We start from the raw sequence: 16,070 nt of genomic DNA on the forward strand, positions 1-16,070 counted from the left end.
TCTTAAGGGTTTTTTTTGTTATTTATTTATTTTTTGAATGTTTATTTATTTTGGGGGGGGGGGGAGAGAGAAAATGAGAGTGGGGGAGGGCCAGAGAGCGGGGGGTGGGGAACAAAGGGTCCAAAGCGAGTTCTGCGCTGACAGCAGTGAGCCTGATGAGGGGCTTCAAACCCATGAACCGTGAGATCATGACCTGAGCTGCAGTCGGACGCTCAACCGACCGAGCCGCCCAGGCACCCCAGAACTCTTAAGTTTCTTAAATGTTCCGTAGAACATTCCATAAGAACTGCTGCTGTGGAGGAAGAGCGCGAGGTATAAGATCAGAGCTCAGGTTCCGAGTCCTGTTACTTGTCACTTATGGGTTGCATGTGACTTCTCCGAGCCTCAGTTTCCCCATCTGTAAACTAAGAAATAATATCAATCCCCACAGGATTGTTGTACGTGGGGAAGGAGAACAGGTCTTTGCTAAGTACCTTTTAAGCTGTAAAGCTCTGTGCAGATACCTGATCACTATAACTGCCCTGACCAGGAAAATACATACACTGTTTACCTTCCAGGGTAAAGGGACGCCAAAGGCAAAGGAGGTGACTCACCCGGGATTGGCCAAGCCAGGTGACTAATTAGAGATGGGCACAGAGAGGAGAAGGAGCCCCAGTGGCAGTTCCATGAAGAACGAAGGCCCAGGGGCCAGGAGAACAGAGGTGACATTGATAGACAAGCCCTGGGAAGAGGTGTCTTGTGGGAGGGAGGCGCTGACTATCCCTGCTGATGCCCTTGAGACTTCCGAGCAGAGAGCGATGCTGGTGTTCTCTCTCACCGGCCTTCCTTGTCCCCCTGCACCTGGGGTGGGGGAGACTCTGCCTGGGACAGAGGTGGGTCTGTGAGTTCGCTCGGGCTACCTTTTGAAACACTGTAGGCGGCTGAAACAACAGAAACAGACTGCCTCACGGCTCCGGAGGCCAGAAATCCAAAATCAAGGCGCGAGGAGGGTCGGCTCCTTCTGAGGGCGGTGCGGGAGGACGTGCTCCAGGCCTCTCCCCTGGGCTTCTCCCTGGTCTCTTCATAGTAGCGTCCTTCTGTGTAGCTACATTGTCCCTTTTCGCGAGGACCCCTGTCCTATTGGATTAGGTCCGCCCCGGTGACCTCATTTTAACTCAGATCACTTCTGTAGAGACCCTGTCTGCGGACAAGGGCGCATGCCGAGGTTCTAGGGGTTAAGACTTCAGTGTCTGGTTTTCGGAGGGACGCGATCCAACCCATAACGGTGGGCATTTCCCCCGGCGGGCCCCTCCCTCCATCTTACCGGCCCAGTTCCTTGGCCGAAAGCATGTGGATTGTGGCCTGCCGGAAGAGAGGGCCCATAATTGTGTTAATTGCCACAATACTAGACCTGCAATTAATATGCCACGGGAACAAAGAGCAAATACACTAATAGCACATAATTGGACTTAAACTACACCCTCGGCAGTGCAGTGCAACTGAGCTCTACTGTTTATGCTCCTTTTCAAATTAGCAAAGATGAGCAAATTAACATGTTTCTCCTTCGCCCTGCTCGGAGGGGAGTTATGGGGGGAGCCTTGGGGATGGGGATGGATGGCGGGGCGCCCTGGTCGGATCCTGTCCAGAGTCAGGCACCCAGGCCTGATCTTTGGAGCCATAGGCAAGTGAGGGCGTCGAAGGAGAGAGGAATCCAGACCTTTCCACCTTGGCAGATGCCCACCCCGGGGTGGCAGGAATTCTTGTGATCGGGGCGTGGGGGGTGACTCACATAGCACTGCCACTATCTGGGGCCCTGGGGCAGGTTGGAGTCAATTTGGAGGCTTAAGGCTAAATGGGGCAACCTCTCCTCCTCCATGCCTGGGGTGGCGGTCAAGGCCAGTGACAGGGGCAAACCCCCCTCAGAAGGGCGGATAAGTGCTCTTTGGCCTCTCTTCCTTCTGCCCTCTCAGCACACAGGCCTGAGCGCCTTGTGCCTCTGTGACTCCAGGGACAGGCCGTCTCCCCCTCCACGCCGGTGCTTGCCTCCTTCGGCAGGAAGGCGCCCTGCTCAGGCCTGGAGGCGGCTGGCGTGAGCTTTAGTCCCAACTCGCAGCCTCGCCTGCCCAGCTAATGTCAGGCAGAGCCACCCCACCCCTCGTTGCGTGTCCGGGGCTCCTTGGCCTTGGCCTCCCCATCTGCCTCTCCCCTCTTCTTCCAGCTTCCAGCTGGCTGCAGCGGACGGACGGACGCAGGGAGGGAGTCAGCCTGCAGGTCAAGTCCCCTTCCCTTGTCGCCTATCACTGCACCTAGCGGGGCCTGTGAAGCCAGGGGCGGAGGTGAGGTGGGAGTAGGATTGACAGACTCCTCCGCTGGTTCCTTCCCCGCCCCTCCAGCCGCTAGGTTTCCCCTGCCTCCCTGGCCCGGGGCTGTGAGAGCGAGAGGTCCTACCCGCTCAGCACTTTCCTGCAATTTGCCCCCCTCCCTGTGGCTCCTGCCAAGCCAGTCAACGCAAGGCTCATTGAGAATTCTCGAAGACCTACCTGCTGTTCCCGAGAAGACAATCTTCCTCCGACAGACATCCTCCTCATTTGCATCCTCTAAATCAATGTCCTCAGATGATCAAAGCCTAGCGCTGCAACTCAGTGAGGTTGGCTGGGGAGGGGGGAGGAGGCAGGACTCCCCCCACTTTTCTGCTGCCCCTTGAGGCCCAAGGGGCCCTGGAAACAGGAGGCCTGAGCCGTGCAGAAAGGGGCTGGGGCAGAAGTCCCTCTGTAGGTAAGCATTACTTTCCCCTGCTTTTCCTATAGGCTGAAAGGACAGTGGGACAGTGTCAGGTCTGTGTCAGCAAGGCCTGCTTTGATGTTCCAGGCCCTGAAGACGGCTGGGGCCCTGGGTCAGGACCAGAGGGAAGGGAGGTTCTGGGAGGAAGTGACCTCGCTCAGCCTTCCTGGTCAGACATACAAGAACTCAGGCCTCAGGGGTCTTAAAGCAGCAGGACTGGGGGGGGGGGAGGGTGTGTGCAAAGAGAAGAGGGTTAATCTCCCCCCCCCCATACCCCTCCCTGTCCACCTGTGACCGATAGTGTCCTCACTGGAATGATACCCACATGTACGAGCACTCGCAGTGTGCCAGACCAGTGCTGAGTGCTTTCCGTGCGTTACCACATTTAAAACACACAGCATCCCTATAAGGCAAGTGTCATTATGATCCCCATTTTATAGATGACAAAACAGGGGAGAGGCCACAGAGCTAGGAAGTGGCAGATTCTGGGTTACATGAGAGAAGGTCCCAGAAAGAGCGGGTAACCTGAAGAGGTTTGCATGCAGGTGAGAAGGCCATGTCTGCACGTGTGTGTGAGGGTGGGGGCCAGCCTGGGGTGATCAGGACAAGCCTGTCCTTACATAGAGGGGGCTTCTTGGCTGCCCTTTGGGACGGAGCAGGGGGTCCTAGGTCAGGTCATCTGCTTCCCTCATGCTCCGCCGAACTTCTTGGCTCAGTCCTGACCACCCGCCACATCACGCGCCAGACGGGGATCAGCCGAGCAGTTCTCCATCTTATGTCTTCTGACTTTCCAGGGCCTTGCAGAAACTTTCGCCATCAGGCGGCTTCTGGGAGATAATAGTGTCATGGGTAACAGTTTCTGCTTTGGAGCCAGACAGATCTAGGTTCAAATCCTGACTCAACCACTTAGCCGTGTGGCCTGGGGCAAATTACTTCACCTCTTTCAGCCCCTGTGTTGTCCTCTATAAAAGAAGGATAAAACTGTGTTCGTTGCTCATGATCGCTGCTAACACAAAATCAGACAATGCACACAGAATGCTTCCTGCAGGGGCGCTTGGGTGGCTCAGTCGGTTAGGCGTCCGACTTCAGCTCAGGTCACGATCTCGCGGTCCGGGAGTTCGAGCCCCACGTCGGGCTCTGTGCTGACAGCTCAGAGCCTGGAGCCTGCTTTGGATTCTGTGTCTCCTTCTCTCTCTGCCCCCTTCCCTGCTCGCACTCTGTATCTCTCTCTCTCTCTCTCAAAAATAAACATTAAAAAAAAAAGAATGCTTCGTGCAGGCTGGCACACAGCAAACACTATTCTGATCTCTGGATGGTTAATCCCTGCCACACAGATGAGAAAGGAGAAAAAGAGAAGTAATTCTGAGCAAGTAAATGAGCTGGAGGCTTGAAAGAGTCAGGACTTCTGAGGCCTGGCTCTCGATTTTTGTTGGTGCTTGCTGGCCCAGGGAGCCTCGGGGGAAGGAAAAACACAAGAACACCGGGGAGCCTCACCTGAGGCCAAGGTCTACTAATTCTACACTGACTAACCCCTGTGAACTCCTGCTTCCCATCAATGAAATAAGGAAGAATGAAAACCTCTATCAGGAAGATTGCTGTGAGGCCCCAAAGTTTATCGATGCCATTTGAAAAAAGGAGTATGCTAAGCAAGTGCAAACTGTAAAGGGCTGTGTGAAAGCAGTTATATCCATTGTCATCTCCTCAGATGGTTCAAAGCGGATTCCCGTATATCATCGCCGTGAGAGCAGTTACCGCTAATTGAGCTCTACTATGAGCTAAACACTTTCTTTTTTTTAAATTTTTTCTTTAACGTTTATTTATTTTTGAGACAGAGAGAGACAGAGCATGAACAAGGGAGGGGCAGAGAGAGAGGGAGACACAGAATCGGAAGCAGGCTCCAGGCTCTGAGCCATCAGCCCAGAGCCCGACGCAGGGCTCGAACTCACGGACCGCGAGATCGTGACCTGAGTTGAAGTCGGACGCTTAACCGACTGAGCCACCCAGGCGCCCCTGAGCTAAACCCTTTCTATGCAGCCTTTCGTTCAATCTTCCCAACAATCCAAAGGGGGAATCATTATTATTATGCCCACTTTGCAGATAAGGAAGCTGAAGCTCACAGTTTCTGGTCTTTTCTGCTAATAACTGGAACCCAGGTCTTTCTGCATCCAGACCATGTGAGTAAGACATTCCTCCTATTAAAAAAAAAACGCTTTTTAAATGTTTATTTATTTTGGAGAGAGGGAGACAGAGACTGAGCAGGGAGGGGCAGAGAGAGGTGGAGACACAGAATCGGAAGCAGGCTCCAGGTTCTGAGCCGTCAGCACAGAGCCCGATGCGGGGCTTGAACCCACAAACGGTGAGATCATGACCTGAGCTGAAGTGGGACGCCCAACTGACTGAGCCACCCAGGCACCCCTGTTCCTCCTGTTTTTTGAAGCCCCTTTATCTTACCCCCTCCCTCAATTCCAGGAACTATGACAGAGCTACGGATGGAACCCAGGTCTGGTGCTGCTTCCACTATGCCCAAGCACTGGCGTACTTCCTCTGAGGTGCTGTTCAGCTGGGGAAGCTGTTCTGTTTTTTCCCTCCTCTCTTGCTCTTCCCAGGAAAGCTGGTCCAGTCCTGTCTGTTGAGAGGTTATGTACAGACAGGGCACATCACGTCTGACTTGTGCATCCACAGAGGGACCATGTTTGTTCATATGTTGTGTGTGTGCATGATGCATCGGGTGTATGATTCATGCTGCAGAATGAAATAGCCACCCTCCTCCCCTCCATCACCCAGAGAAATGAGTAGGTCCTGTGTCTTCCCCAGCTGCCCCTTCAAAGAGAGAAGGGGAATATGCTGTGTGTTACCTTTAGGAGGAAGCATAAGTAGGAAACCCCAACCTTGTCCCGCCTTTTGGGGGTGCAAAAGCAAGCTGCTCAGCCTCCACGGGAAAGTGAGGTTTTCCTTCTTTGGAAATTCTCAGTAGGCAGTGATAGCTGATGCTGCATGCATGGGAATTCCTGCTTCCTTTGCAAATAGAGAGCCATAGAAAGCACTAGGGAGAGGCTGAAACAAACCCTCAGGCCTCATTCTGACTCCCTGGAGACCACAGGAACGTCCCTTCCTAAGTCAGGGCTCCTGCCACTGCCAGAGAGACTTGAAGCTCTGGGCCATGGACGGTAATGAACAATGACAGCTAATGTTGTGTGTTGGCTCATCTATTCCTCACAACCCCCACTGAGGTAGGCACTGACTTATCGCTGTTTTACAGATGAGATACTGACATTGGAGAGATGAAGGGCCTTACCTAAGAGGTAGCAATCCACACAGTTAGCAGGACACAAAAAGGCTCACTGCAACTCTCTTTGTAAAAGAAAAGACTAGGAACAACCCATCAGTGGGGAGAAGTAGTCATTAATAGAGGATTGATTAAGTGAATTCCAGTATATCCACACGAAGGAAAACACTACGTGTTTATAGGTCAGACATAGAAACTTTATACGTATGTCACACTTCTGACACCAAATGTGTGGGTTTTCCACACCAGGCAATTCTCTGATTCTCGGCAGACAGCAACTAGGTGTCCTACGATTCAATTCAGTTCTGACACGAACTGCCTAGAGTCAGCACAGACCCCACAGGTTAAGGGCTCAGTCTCACACTGCCCCCACTTCAGATGCCAATTGCAAGTAGTGGGTTCCCAGGTGACGCCCACTTCTGTTCAACTTGGCTGCAATTCCAGGGGTTCCCATGACCCTCTCCTTAGGTTCAGTATTTTGCCATAAGGGCTCACAAAACTCGGGGAGATGCTTTATTTACATTTGCCAGTTTATTATCAAGGCTATTATAAAGGATACAAGTGAACAGCCTGATGAGAAGTACATTGGGCAAGGTGTGTAAGGGTCCCCAGCACAGGAGCTACTGTCCCTGAAGAGTTAAGGGCACACCACCCTCTCAGCATGTGGATGTGTTCACTAACCCAGAAGCTCTCTGTAGTCCGGGCATTTTTGTGGAGGTTTCATCACATCGGCATGATTGATCATTACCTTGATCTCCAGCCCTCCTGCCTTCCCCCAAATTGGTGGGGGTGGGGCTGAAAGTTCCAAGCTTCTCATCTTGGCTTGGTTATTCTGGTGACCGGCCCATATTCAGAAGCCATCCAGGAGCCCACCTAGAGTTGCCTCGTGACAGTAAAAGATGCTCCTCTCACCCAGGAAATTCCAAGGGATTTAGCAGCCCTGTGCTAGGAATTGAAGATGATGAACAATTATCTATTTCTTTTTTTTTTTAATGTTTATTTATTTTTGAGAGAGAGAGAGAGAGAGAGAGAGAGAGAGAGTTACAGCACAAGTGGGGGAGAGTCAGAGAGAGAGGGAGACACAGAATGCAAAGCAGGCTCCAGGCTCTGAGCTGTCAGCACAGAGCCCAACACGGGGCTAGAACTCACGAGCTGTGAGATCATGACCTGAGCTGAAGTCAGACGCTTAACCGAGTGAGGCACCCAGGCACCCCTATCTGTTTCTTACTATATCAGAATATCACACCATACAAGAGTACAATGCAGCTATGAAAGGGATACCGAGATGGAGACATCTCCAGGATATTTTATTAGGCGAAAAGAAAGCAAGATGCGGATGTGATATGCTTCTTTTGATCTAAGAAAGGGGAGAGAAATATATTCAAATCCTTGCTTGTATTTTAAAAACCCACAGTGGAAGGATAAGCCAAAAATAGACAAAATGGTAATTTTATGGGCAGGAAGGGACAGGGAGGAGGAGACAGGAATGGAACTAGACTTTTCTGAGCACCTTGTTTTCTGGATTTGACTTTGGAACCGTGTAGCTATTTAATATAGCCGTAAAACAAAATTAATTGAAATTTTGCAAAAGGAAAGGAAACAGATAGAGATGGGCTTGAGTCCAGGGGTCCAACTGGAGTCTCTGCTGCTTTTGTCCCCCATTAACTATCCCTTCTTACAGCAATGGAGAGGCGTGGCCAGGCCAGCAGAAGACAGAGGTGGGGCCAGACCTGGAACCTTCCAGGGCCCCAGGGGGTCGCCTGTGGTGGTGCTGGGGGCTGTGATTTTAGTATCTGGGTGCCTTTGTAATTGGTGGCTCTAAGATTCCCACATCTGTCTTCTGCAGCCCCCAAGTGGGCTGGCTCCCAAGCATATCATCCACAGAGAGGCCACAATGACCGCTTACCTGCCTCCAGCTCAACCTCACCAACACTGGCCTCGAGCGCACTGTGCTTACAGATGGCTTAACAAGCCACCTGAGAGTGGTTCAGCTTCCTGGCAAAGAGTTTTCCCGCATGTGACCATGTTTCCTCCTCTCAGCAACTCTGGACCGGGGAATGATGGTCTTGGTGAGGAACAGAGTCTAGCTGAGGGTGCCTCCCATGGCCTGATAACAGCTGCAAGGTGGCCCAGCCCCACTTCTGTGGTGGACCAGGTCAATTCCAAGCTGCAGGATCCTGTACAGGGCTCTATCTCTCTCTCTCTCTTTTTTTTGCATCTGAGGTGAGGTATCCTTTCATATAGGGGCTGAGGCATCGTTTTGGGCTCAGGCAGACATAAAATTGAAACCTGGGTGTCCTTCTTTTGAGCAATAGGCTCTTCATCAAATTTCACATTTTTTTTCTCATCTAGAACAATAAATGCACCTTCTGGAAAGGTTGTTGGAGGCATAAATGAGATGTCACCAGTAAAGGGCTTAGTAGAGACTGTTGTCGTTAGCAAGAATCATTTCAAAAGATGCAGCTCCCTGGAAATTCTGTGTCCTTCTTCCCTAATGCACAGATAGGTCGACTATATGCTCAAAAGCTCTAGTCTTCCTTGCTTAGTTATCAAAGTCACCTCCTTTTTAAAATTTTTTTTTAATGTTTATTTATTTCTGAGACAGAGAGAGACAGAGCATGAGTGGGGGAGGGGCAGAGAGAGAGGGAGGCACAGAATCCGAAGCAGGCTCCAGGCTCCGAGCCATCAGCACAGAGCCCAACGCGGGGCTCGAACTCACAGACCGTGAGATCACGACCTGAGCCGAAGCCGGATGCTCAACCGACTGAGCCACCCAGGCGCCCCTCAAAGTCACCTCCTTATCCTGCCATGTCTGACCCCGAATAAGGACAAGCCTGGGTGATGCCTCGTTTCCCACGGCTCTGGGCCCTCTCGGCCGCTGGCTCAGCTCAGGAGAGGCCCCTCTCTGCTAACTGTTAAGCCTGGATCGATCCCCATCTCAGGGCCGTTTTGAGGATTACCTAATCTGTCGCGCGGAGACCTTTGACGAGTGCCAATGTGGCTGAGGCTATTGTCAGGCCGACCGGAAACTGAGCTCACCGGTTTCCCTGGCTTTCAAGACACTCAAGCTGAGCTTTGCGGCTGGACTAACTCTCCCATGGGCAAAATCTCAGCATGTGAAGGTTGCACTGAGCTCACCGGCTGTCTGTCTGCCCACCTGCCGCTGGACCCTTTTGATCTACCTCTTTGTTTCTTTAAGGGACAGTGAGGGTAAGAAGATAAAGGGATCAGGATTCCAGACACCAAAGAGCTTTTGTTTGTGTTTCTAATAGAACGGAATACGTTACCTTTTCCCTCTTGGCATCAGTCTATTGACTCAAGGCATAGTTCTGAGATTTATACCTTTCTGATTTTATGTTTTGTAAATCTCAAAGGTCCCTGGAAACCTACCGGGTATGTTTTTTATCCTCCGAGGTGTGATCTCCACAATAGAAAAATGAACGCAGCAATTCACTTGGTTCATCACCGAGTACTTATGGAGTGCCTCCCGTATGTTCAGCTGATGGCAAAAGAGGTTCCTGTGCGTTTAGACCTACTGTGTGCAAGGCTCTGTGACGCACTTTAATCGCGTCGTTATTTGATTCCGACAACTCCAGGAAATGAGTATTGCTATCCCATTTCACAGGTGAGGAAAGAGGCTCAAAGTTCTGCGTCTTGTCAAGATCATCCGTAGTAGAAGCAGCCAGAGTTCCTGTCCAGTGCTGTCTGATGGTACCATCTGGGTCCTTTCCACTAGAACACAGCGGGGAGAAGAAAAGGATACGCGTGGGTTAGTCAATGGCACACGAAGTAGCAGATTATCAACCCGGGACTGCCTGGTTCAGAGCAGGTGTGGATGGGGGAGGGATGGCCTGATGGTCAGGAGGACTTCCTACAGGAGATAGCCCACGTGTGACTTAGGGCAAAGGTGGGGGAGGACGTGCTACACACAGCTGGTCCCGGGCAGGAATGAACTTGAGCACAGACAGTGTTGAGGCAGTCTGCAGGCCCTGAGGTCGGCCGGGTGGGGCCTGAGGTGTTGGAGTGGGAAGCCTGGCAGAGCTGTCTGGACCAGATAAGGTGGCAACAAGGAGCTAGCAGGAACAGAATCCCTGAAGGCAGTGCCTGGAGAGGATGATTCTGCAGTGCTGGCTGGAAGGAGTGGAGAGGTGAGGGCTGGAGATGGTAGGGGCCGGGCACGTACCACGGGAGGGGTCCACCCAAGGGGAGTGTGGTCTTCTTGGACCCAGGGAAGGGGGTGACAGGGGAAGGAGAGATGGAATTTGCAGGCCTTGGTGGAGGGATGCTTTTGAGGGACAAAGGACAGGGAAGAGCGTAGCTCATTACAGGTTGCTTTGCAACTGCCCTCAGGTCGCATCGTGCCTCTGTTCACTGTTGTTCAGGGTATTCCCGTCACTTAAGGCGCCTCCGGGTTTGGCTAGAATCTACTTGACCCACTACTCTCCTAAGTAAGTCCTCTACTCTCCTCCTACTTCTCCTAGCCCCCAAGGGGCCCACCTCCTTGTACCCCACCCCACGCTGGCCTCCACAAAGCCCACCAGCCTGCTCTCAGCTATCACGGCTGTGGCAATCACAGTGTTTGAATCACCTTTGAAAGCTCCTTCCAGCACAGTCTCGACTAATTCACATTTCATTGTTATTTAACTTTTTGCTCTTGGAGTCTCCCTAGAGTCACCACCTTGTCCTTGAGGGCCGGTTGTTCTTTTTACCGTAGTTGCCCTGCAATCGCGGATGTCATTCTGCCTTTCAGTCTGTGTCCTCACCTGCAAAATGGTGCCAGTAATGGGCACAGTGCCTGGCACAGGAGCCCATCCATGGCCGTTCCAGTCCTTTCCTCTAGTGTGGGGTGGTCGCAGGGGCCGAGGAAAGGTGGGGGCGCCAGGGCAGAAGGAAAAGGGGACGACTCAAGCCCCTGGGAGGAACCCTTCTTAATGCATTTGGATCTCTGCATTTCTAAGGGACCAGTGGCGTCACACGAAGACCATCCAGCCTCACAGATTTCTTCGGCAAATAAAGGAATCTCGAGTTACAAATTCAGGGCGGACTCCCTGGGGGCAGTGATGCCCCCTCCTAGGGGTGAACCTTCGCAGCACGTGCTGCGCAGTCTTGGGCTGTTTCCAAAGTGCGGTTCGCTGACCTCGATCTCCTTGAAAACCTTTCCCGACCCCGCAGGCTCCCTCTCACCACCTCCACGGGGCAGAAGAGCAGGACACCGGGACTCTGGGAGGCGACGCGCTTTGCCCAAAGTGACTCAACGTGTTGGCGCACAGGGGCGGCGGGCTGCACCCCCCCCCCCCCAGAGGGGTCTGCACTCCCTGGGGCTGGGGGTGCGGAGGGTTGAAAGGCCGGCTCGCTTGGCTCCGGAGCAGGCGGGAGGGAACTCGTGGCGGGTGGGGGGGGCGAGGGGTTGATGCTCTAGGCCGCAGCGGGGGCAGGGGGCGCAGCCCTCCCCCCCAGACTCTCCGGAGCCGCCCGGGAGACAACCCCCCCCCCCCCCCCCCCCGCCGCCACCCCTTCCCCGGGCGCGGCCCCGCGGGCGCGCGCTCCGGGCTCCGTCGGCGGTTCGAGGTGCGCGCCCCGCCCCCGCCTCTCCCGCGCGCGCGCCCCTCCCGCCGCCACCCCGCCCCTCCCTCCCTCCCGCGCGCGCGCGCGCGCGCTCCCCTCCCGCCGCCACCCCGCCCCCGCCGGTACCCTCGCCGGACCCGTGAGAGCGCGCCGCCGCCATCTTAGTTGCTGCCGCCGCCTCCAGCCAAGCGCTGCCTCGGCGGAGGGGAGGGCGCCCGCGGCCCGAGCGCGCGGCCCAGCGTCGCGGCGGCGGCTCGTCGGATCCCGGAGCTCTCCGCCGCGCGAAGCAGCCGGCCCCGGGCCGCGAGAGCCCCGCTCGGCGCCCCGCACGCCTGCCTGCCGCTCCCGCCTCGAGCCGGCCGCGGCGCCGGGAGCCCGAGCGATGCTGCGCCGCCCTGCGCTCGCGCGGGCCCCGGCCGCCTGGCTGCTGCTGGCCGGGCTGCTGAGCGGCGGCGGGGTCTGGGCCACGCGAGGTAAGCGGCGGGCCCGGGGCGGGGAAGCCGGGCTCGGGCCCCGGGCGGCGGCCGCGCGGGTCTGGGCTTGGGGGGGAGGGGGGGGGACGTGCCGGCGGGCCCGAGGGTCGGTCCCCCCCTTCCCCCGCGGCGCCCGCAGGCGGGGGTGCAGCCCGGCGAGAGGCCGCGTACGTGTGTCGTGTGCTCGGACGTGCACCGGGCTGGGGGCGCACGCACAGGTTTCGGTGTGCGCTTACATAAGAGCCCACTCCTCCGCATCCCTTTCCCGGATCCCGCTTCCCGGCCGCTGCACCGCGGACGCCGCATCCTCGCCCCTTTCCGCCTCCCCCCCCCTCCCCGGGGTCCTTTAAACCTTGTCCGTTTTCAGACGAGCAGAGGCTGAAACTTCTCGCTTCCCTCCCACGTTTTGCCCAAAGGGGAAATTGTGATTGAGGTGTACGATCGCCGTCGCACCCGGCGTTAGAAACCCCGCGTCTCCTCCGCTCCCGACACCTGGGTGCAGGTTTCCTGACGGTAATTTAGATCGTGCGAGGGTTTACATGTCCTCAACGGAAACCTCTCTCGGATTCCTCAGGGCCGAAATTACGTGATGGTTACTTGGCAAAAAAAAAAAAAAAAGAAAGAAAAAGAAAAAAAAATATATATGTGAATATATATATAAATATATGTATTTCTTAGTGAATTGATCGTTGTTGTTTTAACCTTCATCCACTTAACCTTTTAAACAGTACGCGCTTTCTGATATTGACTGATCGTGCCAGCGAAAAGCTTACGCATTGCAGATACGTGCTTCCGAATGGATCTCGGAATCGTAAACATTTTCCGTGGCCTTGGAGCAAAGTAATCTAGGTGTCGTCTATAGAGTCCTTGGATCTATTCTTTCGAATTTTTTATTTTTAATAAAAAAATCTTCTGGGGGGGGAGGAGAGGGCTGATAGGCTAGATGAAGCGGTCGTATTTCATACTAGCAGTCTTTAAAAAAAAAAAATCCTCATTTTCTCTTTCTTGGCATGACATATGGAGAGAAGTATGGTGTTCACAAATTAAAGGGCAGAAGAGGCAAATGCATCTTTTGTCCCATGTTCCTTTCTTCACATCGAGGATGATAATGAACTTTGAATACTTCTTTCAGTTCATTTCTGACATTCTGTTGACGGACATGGTCAAGTCTTAGTCACGGTCTGATGGCTCTCAGTTTGATTTTTAAAAGTTGTATCAAGCTGTTTGAAGTGTCCTTTCCAGATGTGGAATGGAGGTCTGAAAGTCTAATATATCCAAGAGAAAATGTCAAAGTTCTGCTTCTCTTGGGGAAAACCCACACATTTCAAAAATATGTGCTTGGATTGGGTATTTTGGGAACCGTTCAAATGTACTTAGTTTAGTCGGTGATAACATTTCTTGTTAAAATCCCTATTTTCCCGTTTGTCCATTCATCTCCATTTGCTGTTCATTATTGAATTACTTGGATACTTAACAGAAATTTCAACTATCAGATATTCATGATGGTGGAAATCTTACGTGAGAGATGTATCGAGGGCTGAGTCCTTTGTAAATTGCTAACTTTCTAAGCTTTTCTGGTGCATTTATAGTACTTAAGAATAATTAGTCTTCAAAATAAAAACACATTTTGAACATCAGTTATTTTGTTGCTTCCCTCCCCGCCTCCACCCCCCCTCCCCCCAGCCTGCTAGGTAAAAAATGTTGTGAATGCTACAAGAAATGCTAATAAAATGATCTCATTTTGAGGGGTTACATATGTTTGTGGAGACACTTTCTGTGGGTTCATTTTTTTTTTTTTTAATTTTTTTTTTTAACATTTATTTTTGAGACAGAGACAGAGCATGAACAGGGGAGGGGCAGAGAGAGAGGGAGACACAGAATCTGAAACAGGCTCCAGGCTCTGAGCGGTCAGCACAGAGCCCGACGCGGGGCTCGAACTCACGGACCGTGAGATCATGACCTGAGCCGAAGTCGGACGCTTAACCAACCAAGCCACCCAGGCGCCCCCTCTGTGGGTTCATTTTAAAGGTGATCATTTCAACTAATACTTGACTTTGTAAACAATTTCTGTAGTTTTTTTAAAGGTTTATTTTTGAGAGAGAGAGAGAGAGAGTATGGAGGGGCAGAGAGAGAGAGGGGGACAGAGGATCCCAAGCTTGACCTCTCCATGCCGACTGCAGAGAGCCCAACGCAGGGCTCAAACCCACAAACCTTGAGATCATGACCTGAGCTGAAGTCAGATGGTCAACCAACTGAGCCACGCAGGCGCCCCAAATAGCTGACTTTTTTTATTGCTGCAAGAGAGCTGATAGGAGCTTCCGGTCATACTCTAATAATTATTAATGGGGTAAATACCAGTATAAATTGCTGGAGAGAATGTTAGGGTTTGTAATAGAAACTGCATTTTGACTATTAATTAGTTGTTTAATAGAGAAGTCCAGATTTTGATTTGTAGCTGTCGTTCTTAAAAAACATCGAGTAAATCAAAATATCAGGCATATCCTTGGCATGCCCTAGGCTGCTTGCTTTCTCTCCAGGCAGTCAGTCAATGATCAGGAAATAAGTTGAAATAGAGACTATAGAAAGCTTAGGAGTATTTTTTTTTTTAATGTTTATTTATTTTTGAGACAGAGAGAGAGAGAGACAGAGCATGAGCAGGGGAGGGGCAGAGAGAGGGAGACACAGAGTCCCAAGCAGGTTCTCGGCTCCGAGCTGTCAGCACAGAGCCAGGTGCGGGGTTCGAACCCATTGAACCATGAGATGGTGACCTGAGCTGAAGTCAGATGCTTGACCAACTGAGCCACCCAGGCGCCCCGGGAGTATTTTTAAAAAATGCTATCGTGGACTGCATTTCAAAGCCAAAGAAATAATATTCATTGTTATTTTCCGGTTTGTACACGGACTTCTCAGTGAGGCCTCTCCCCACCTTCGTGTGTGAAATGACATCTCTCTGTGAACCCCTGAATCCTCCCTTCCCTGCCTCATTTTTTTTTTTTTTTTTCTCTTTCCGTAGCACTTAACCCCATTCTACCCCTCTATTTTGTTTATTGTCTGGCTCCCCTCACTAGGACATTGGCCCTTCCAAGGTGGACAGGTGTTTGGTGTGTTTTGTGTGTGTAAATCCTGTCACCCCCACATAGTACCTGTAGGTACTCAGTATTTGTTGAGTGATTGAATGGACGGACACCTGTCCGTTTTGACAGCATAGGACTTTTTTTTTTTAACGTTTATTTTTTTTATTTTTGAGATAGAGACAGAGCATGAACAGGGGAGGGGCAGAGAGAGAGGGAGACACAGAATCCGAAGCAGGCTGCAGGCTCCAGGCTCCGAGCCGTCAGCCCAGAGCCCGACGCGGGGCTCGAACTCACGGACCGCGAGATCGTGACCTGAGCTGAAGTCGGAGGCTTAACCGACTGAGCCACCCAGGCGCCCCAACAGCATAGGACTTTTATGTCCTGTTTTTTTTTCATCTGACAGATAAATGTTACATACTGAAAGAGGCATTACAGAGTATAAAACAAACTTAAATTCTGCAATGTGGGCATAGAAATTGATTAATAGGTAATTTTTTCAGTGACCTGTTGATTGCAGTGTTGGAGATATTAGATCGTAAAAGTCTGTAGCAGCTCTTGAAGGCTGTAGCTTTGTGGCTACCACTTTGAGCCTACTTCTTAAAAATACTGTAATTCTCTGCTTTTTTTGGAAAATGGTTTCTTCTTTTATTACCTTGTTTTTCAGAACCAACTTTGAGGAAAAGTCATTTGAGTATAGACTTCAATATTATGCTTATTAATCTCACATTTGTATTTGCGGGAGTAAAGGTCATTTATTTCACACAGGAGACCTATAATTGCTAAAGAAATGATAAAATTAATAATTCTGGAAGGATGCCAGTTTAAGAGCTTTAACTCAGTTAACTGGAACCTTCAGTTAACTAGAGTCCTTCTTCTGACTGCAAAATGCTTTGAGACCAACTCTTAGTGTTT

At 51.9% G+C, this 16,070-nt stretch overlaps 1 protein-coding gene and 1 long non-coding RNA gene across 5 annotated transcripts in view; both read left to right on the forward strand.

Moving 5' to 3' along the window:
* Positions 1-599: 599 nt before the first annotated feature.
* Positions 600-6,131, forward strand: LOC132671393 (uncharacterized). The gene is made up of 3 exons (XR_009607082.2): positions 600-701; positions 2,198-2,315; positions 5,230-6,131. It is a non-coding gene; the product is annotated as an uncharacterized LOC132671393 (long non-coding RNA).
* Positions 6,132-11,746: 5,615 nt separating this feature from the next.
* CLSTN1 (calsyntenin 1) overlaps positions 11,747-16,070 on the forward strand; it is an 89,653-nt gene continuing 85,329 nt past the window's right edge. For 2 of the 4 annotated variants that reach the window (XM_078452461.2, XM_078452463.2), the window contains exon 1: positions 11,747-12,084. In XM_078452461.2, coding sequence (XP_078308587.1) covers positions 11,994-12,084 — 91 coding nt within the window. In that variant the 5' untranslated portion in view covers positions 11,747-11,993. The remainder of the gene's footprint in view (positions 12,085-16,070) is intronic. The other 2 variants (XM_078452462.2, XM_078452464.2) reach the window with 1 other exon arrangement.

Source organism: Panthera onca, chromosome C1 (genome assembly GCF_046562875.1).
Source record: "Panthera onca isolate mPanOnc1 chromosome C1, mPanOnc1 haplotype 2, whole genome shotgun sequence".
NCBI lineage: Eukaryota > Metazoa > Chordata > Mammalia > Carnivora > Felidae > Panthera > Panthera onca.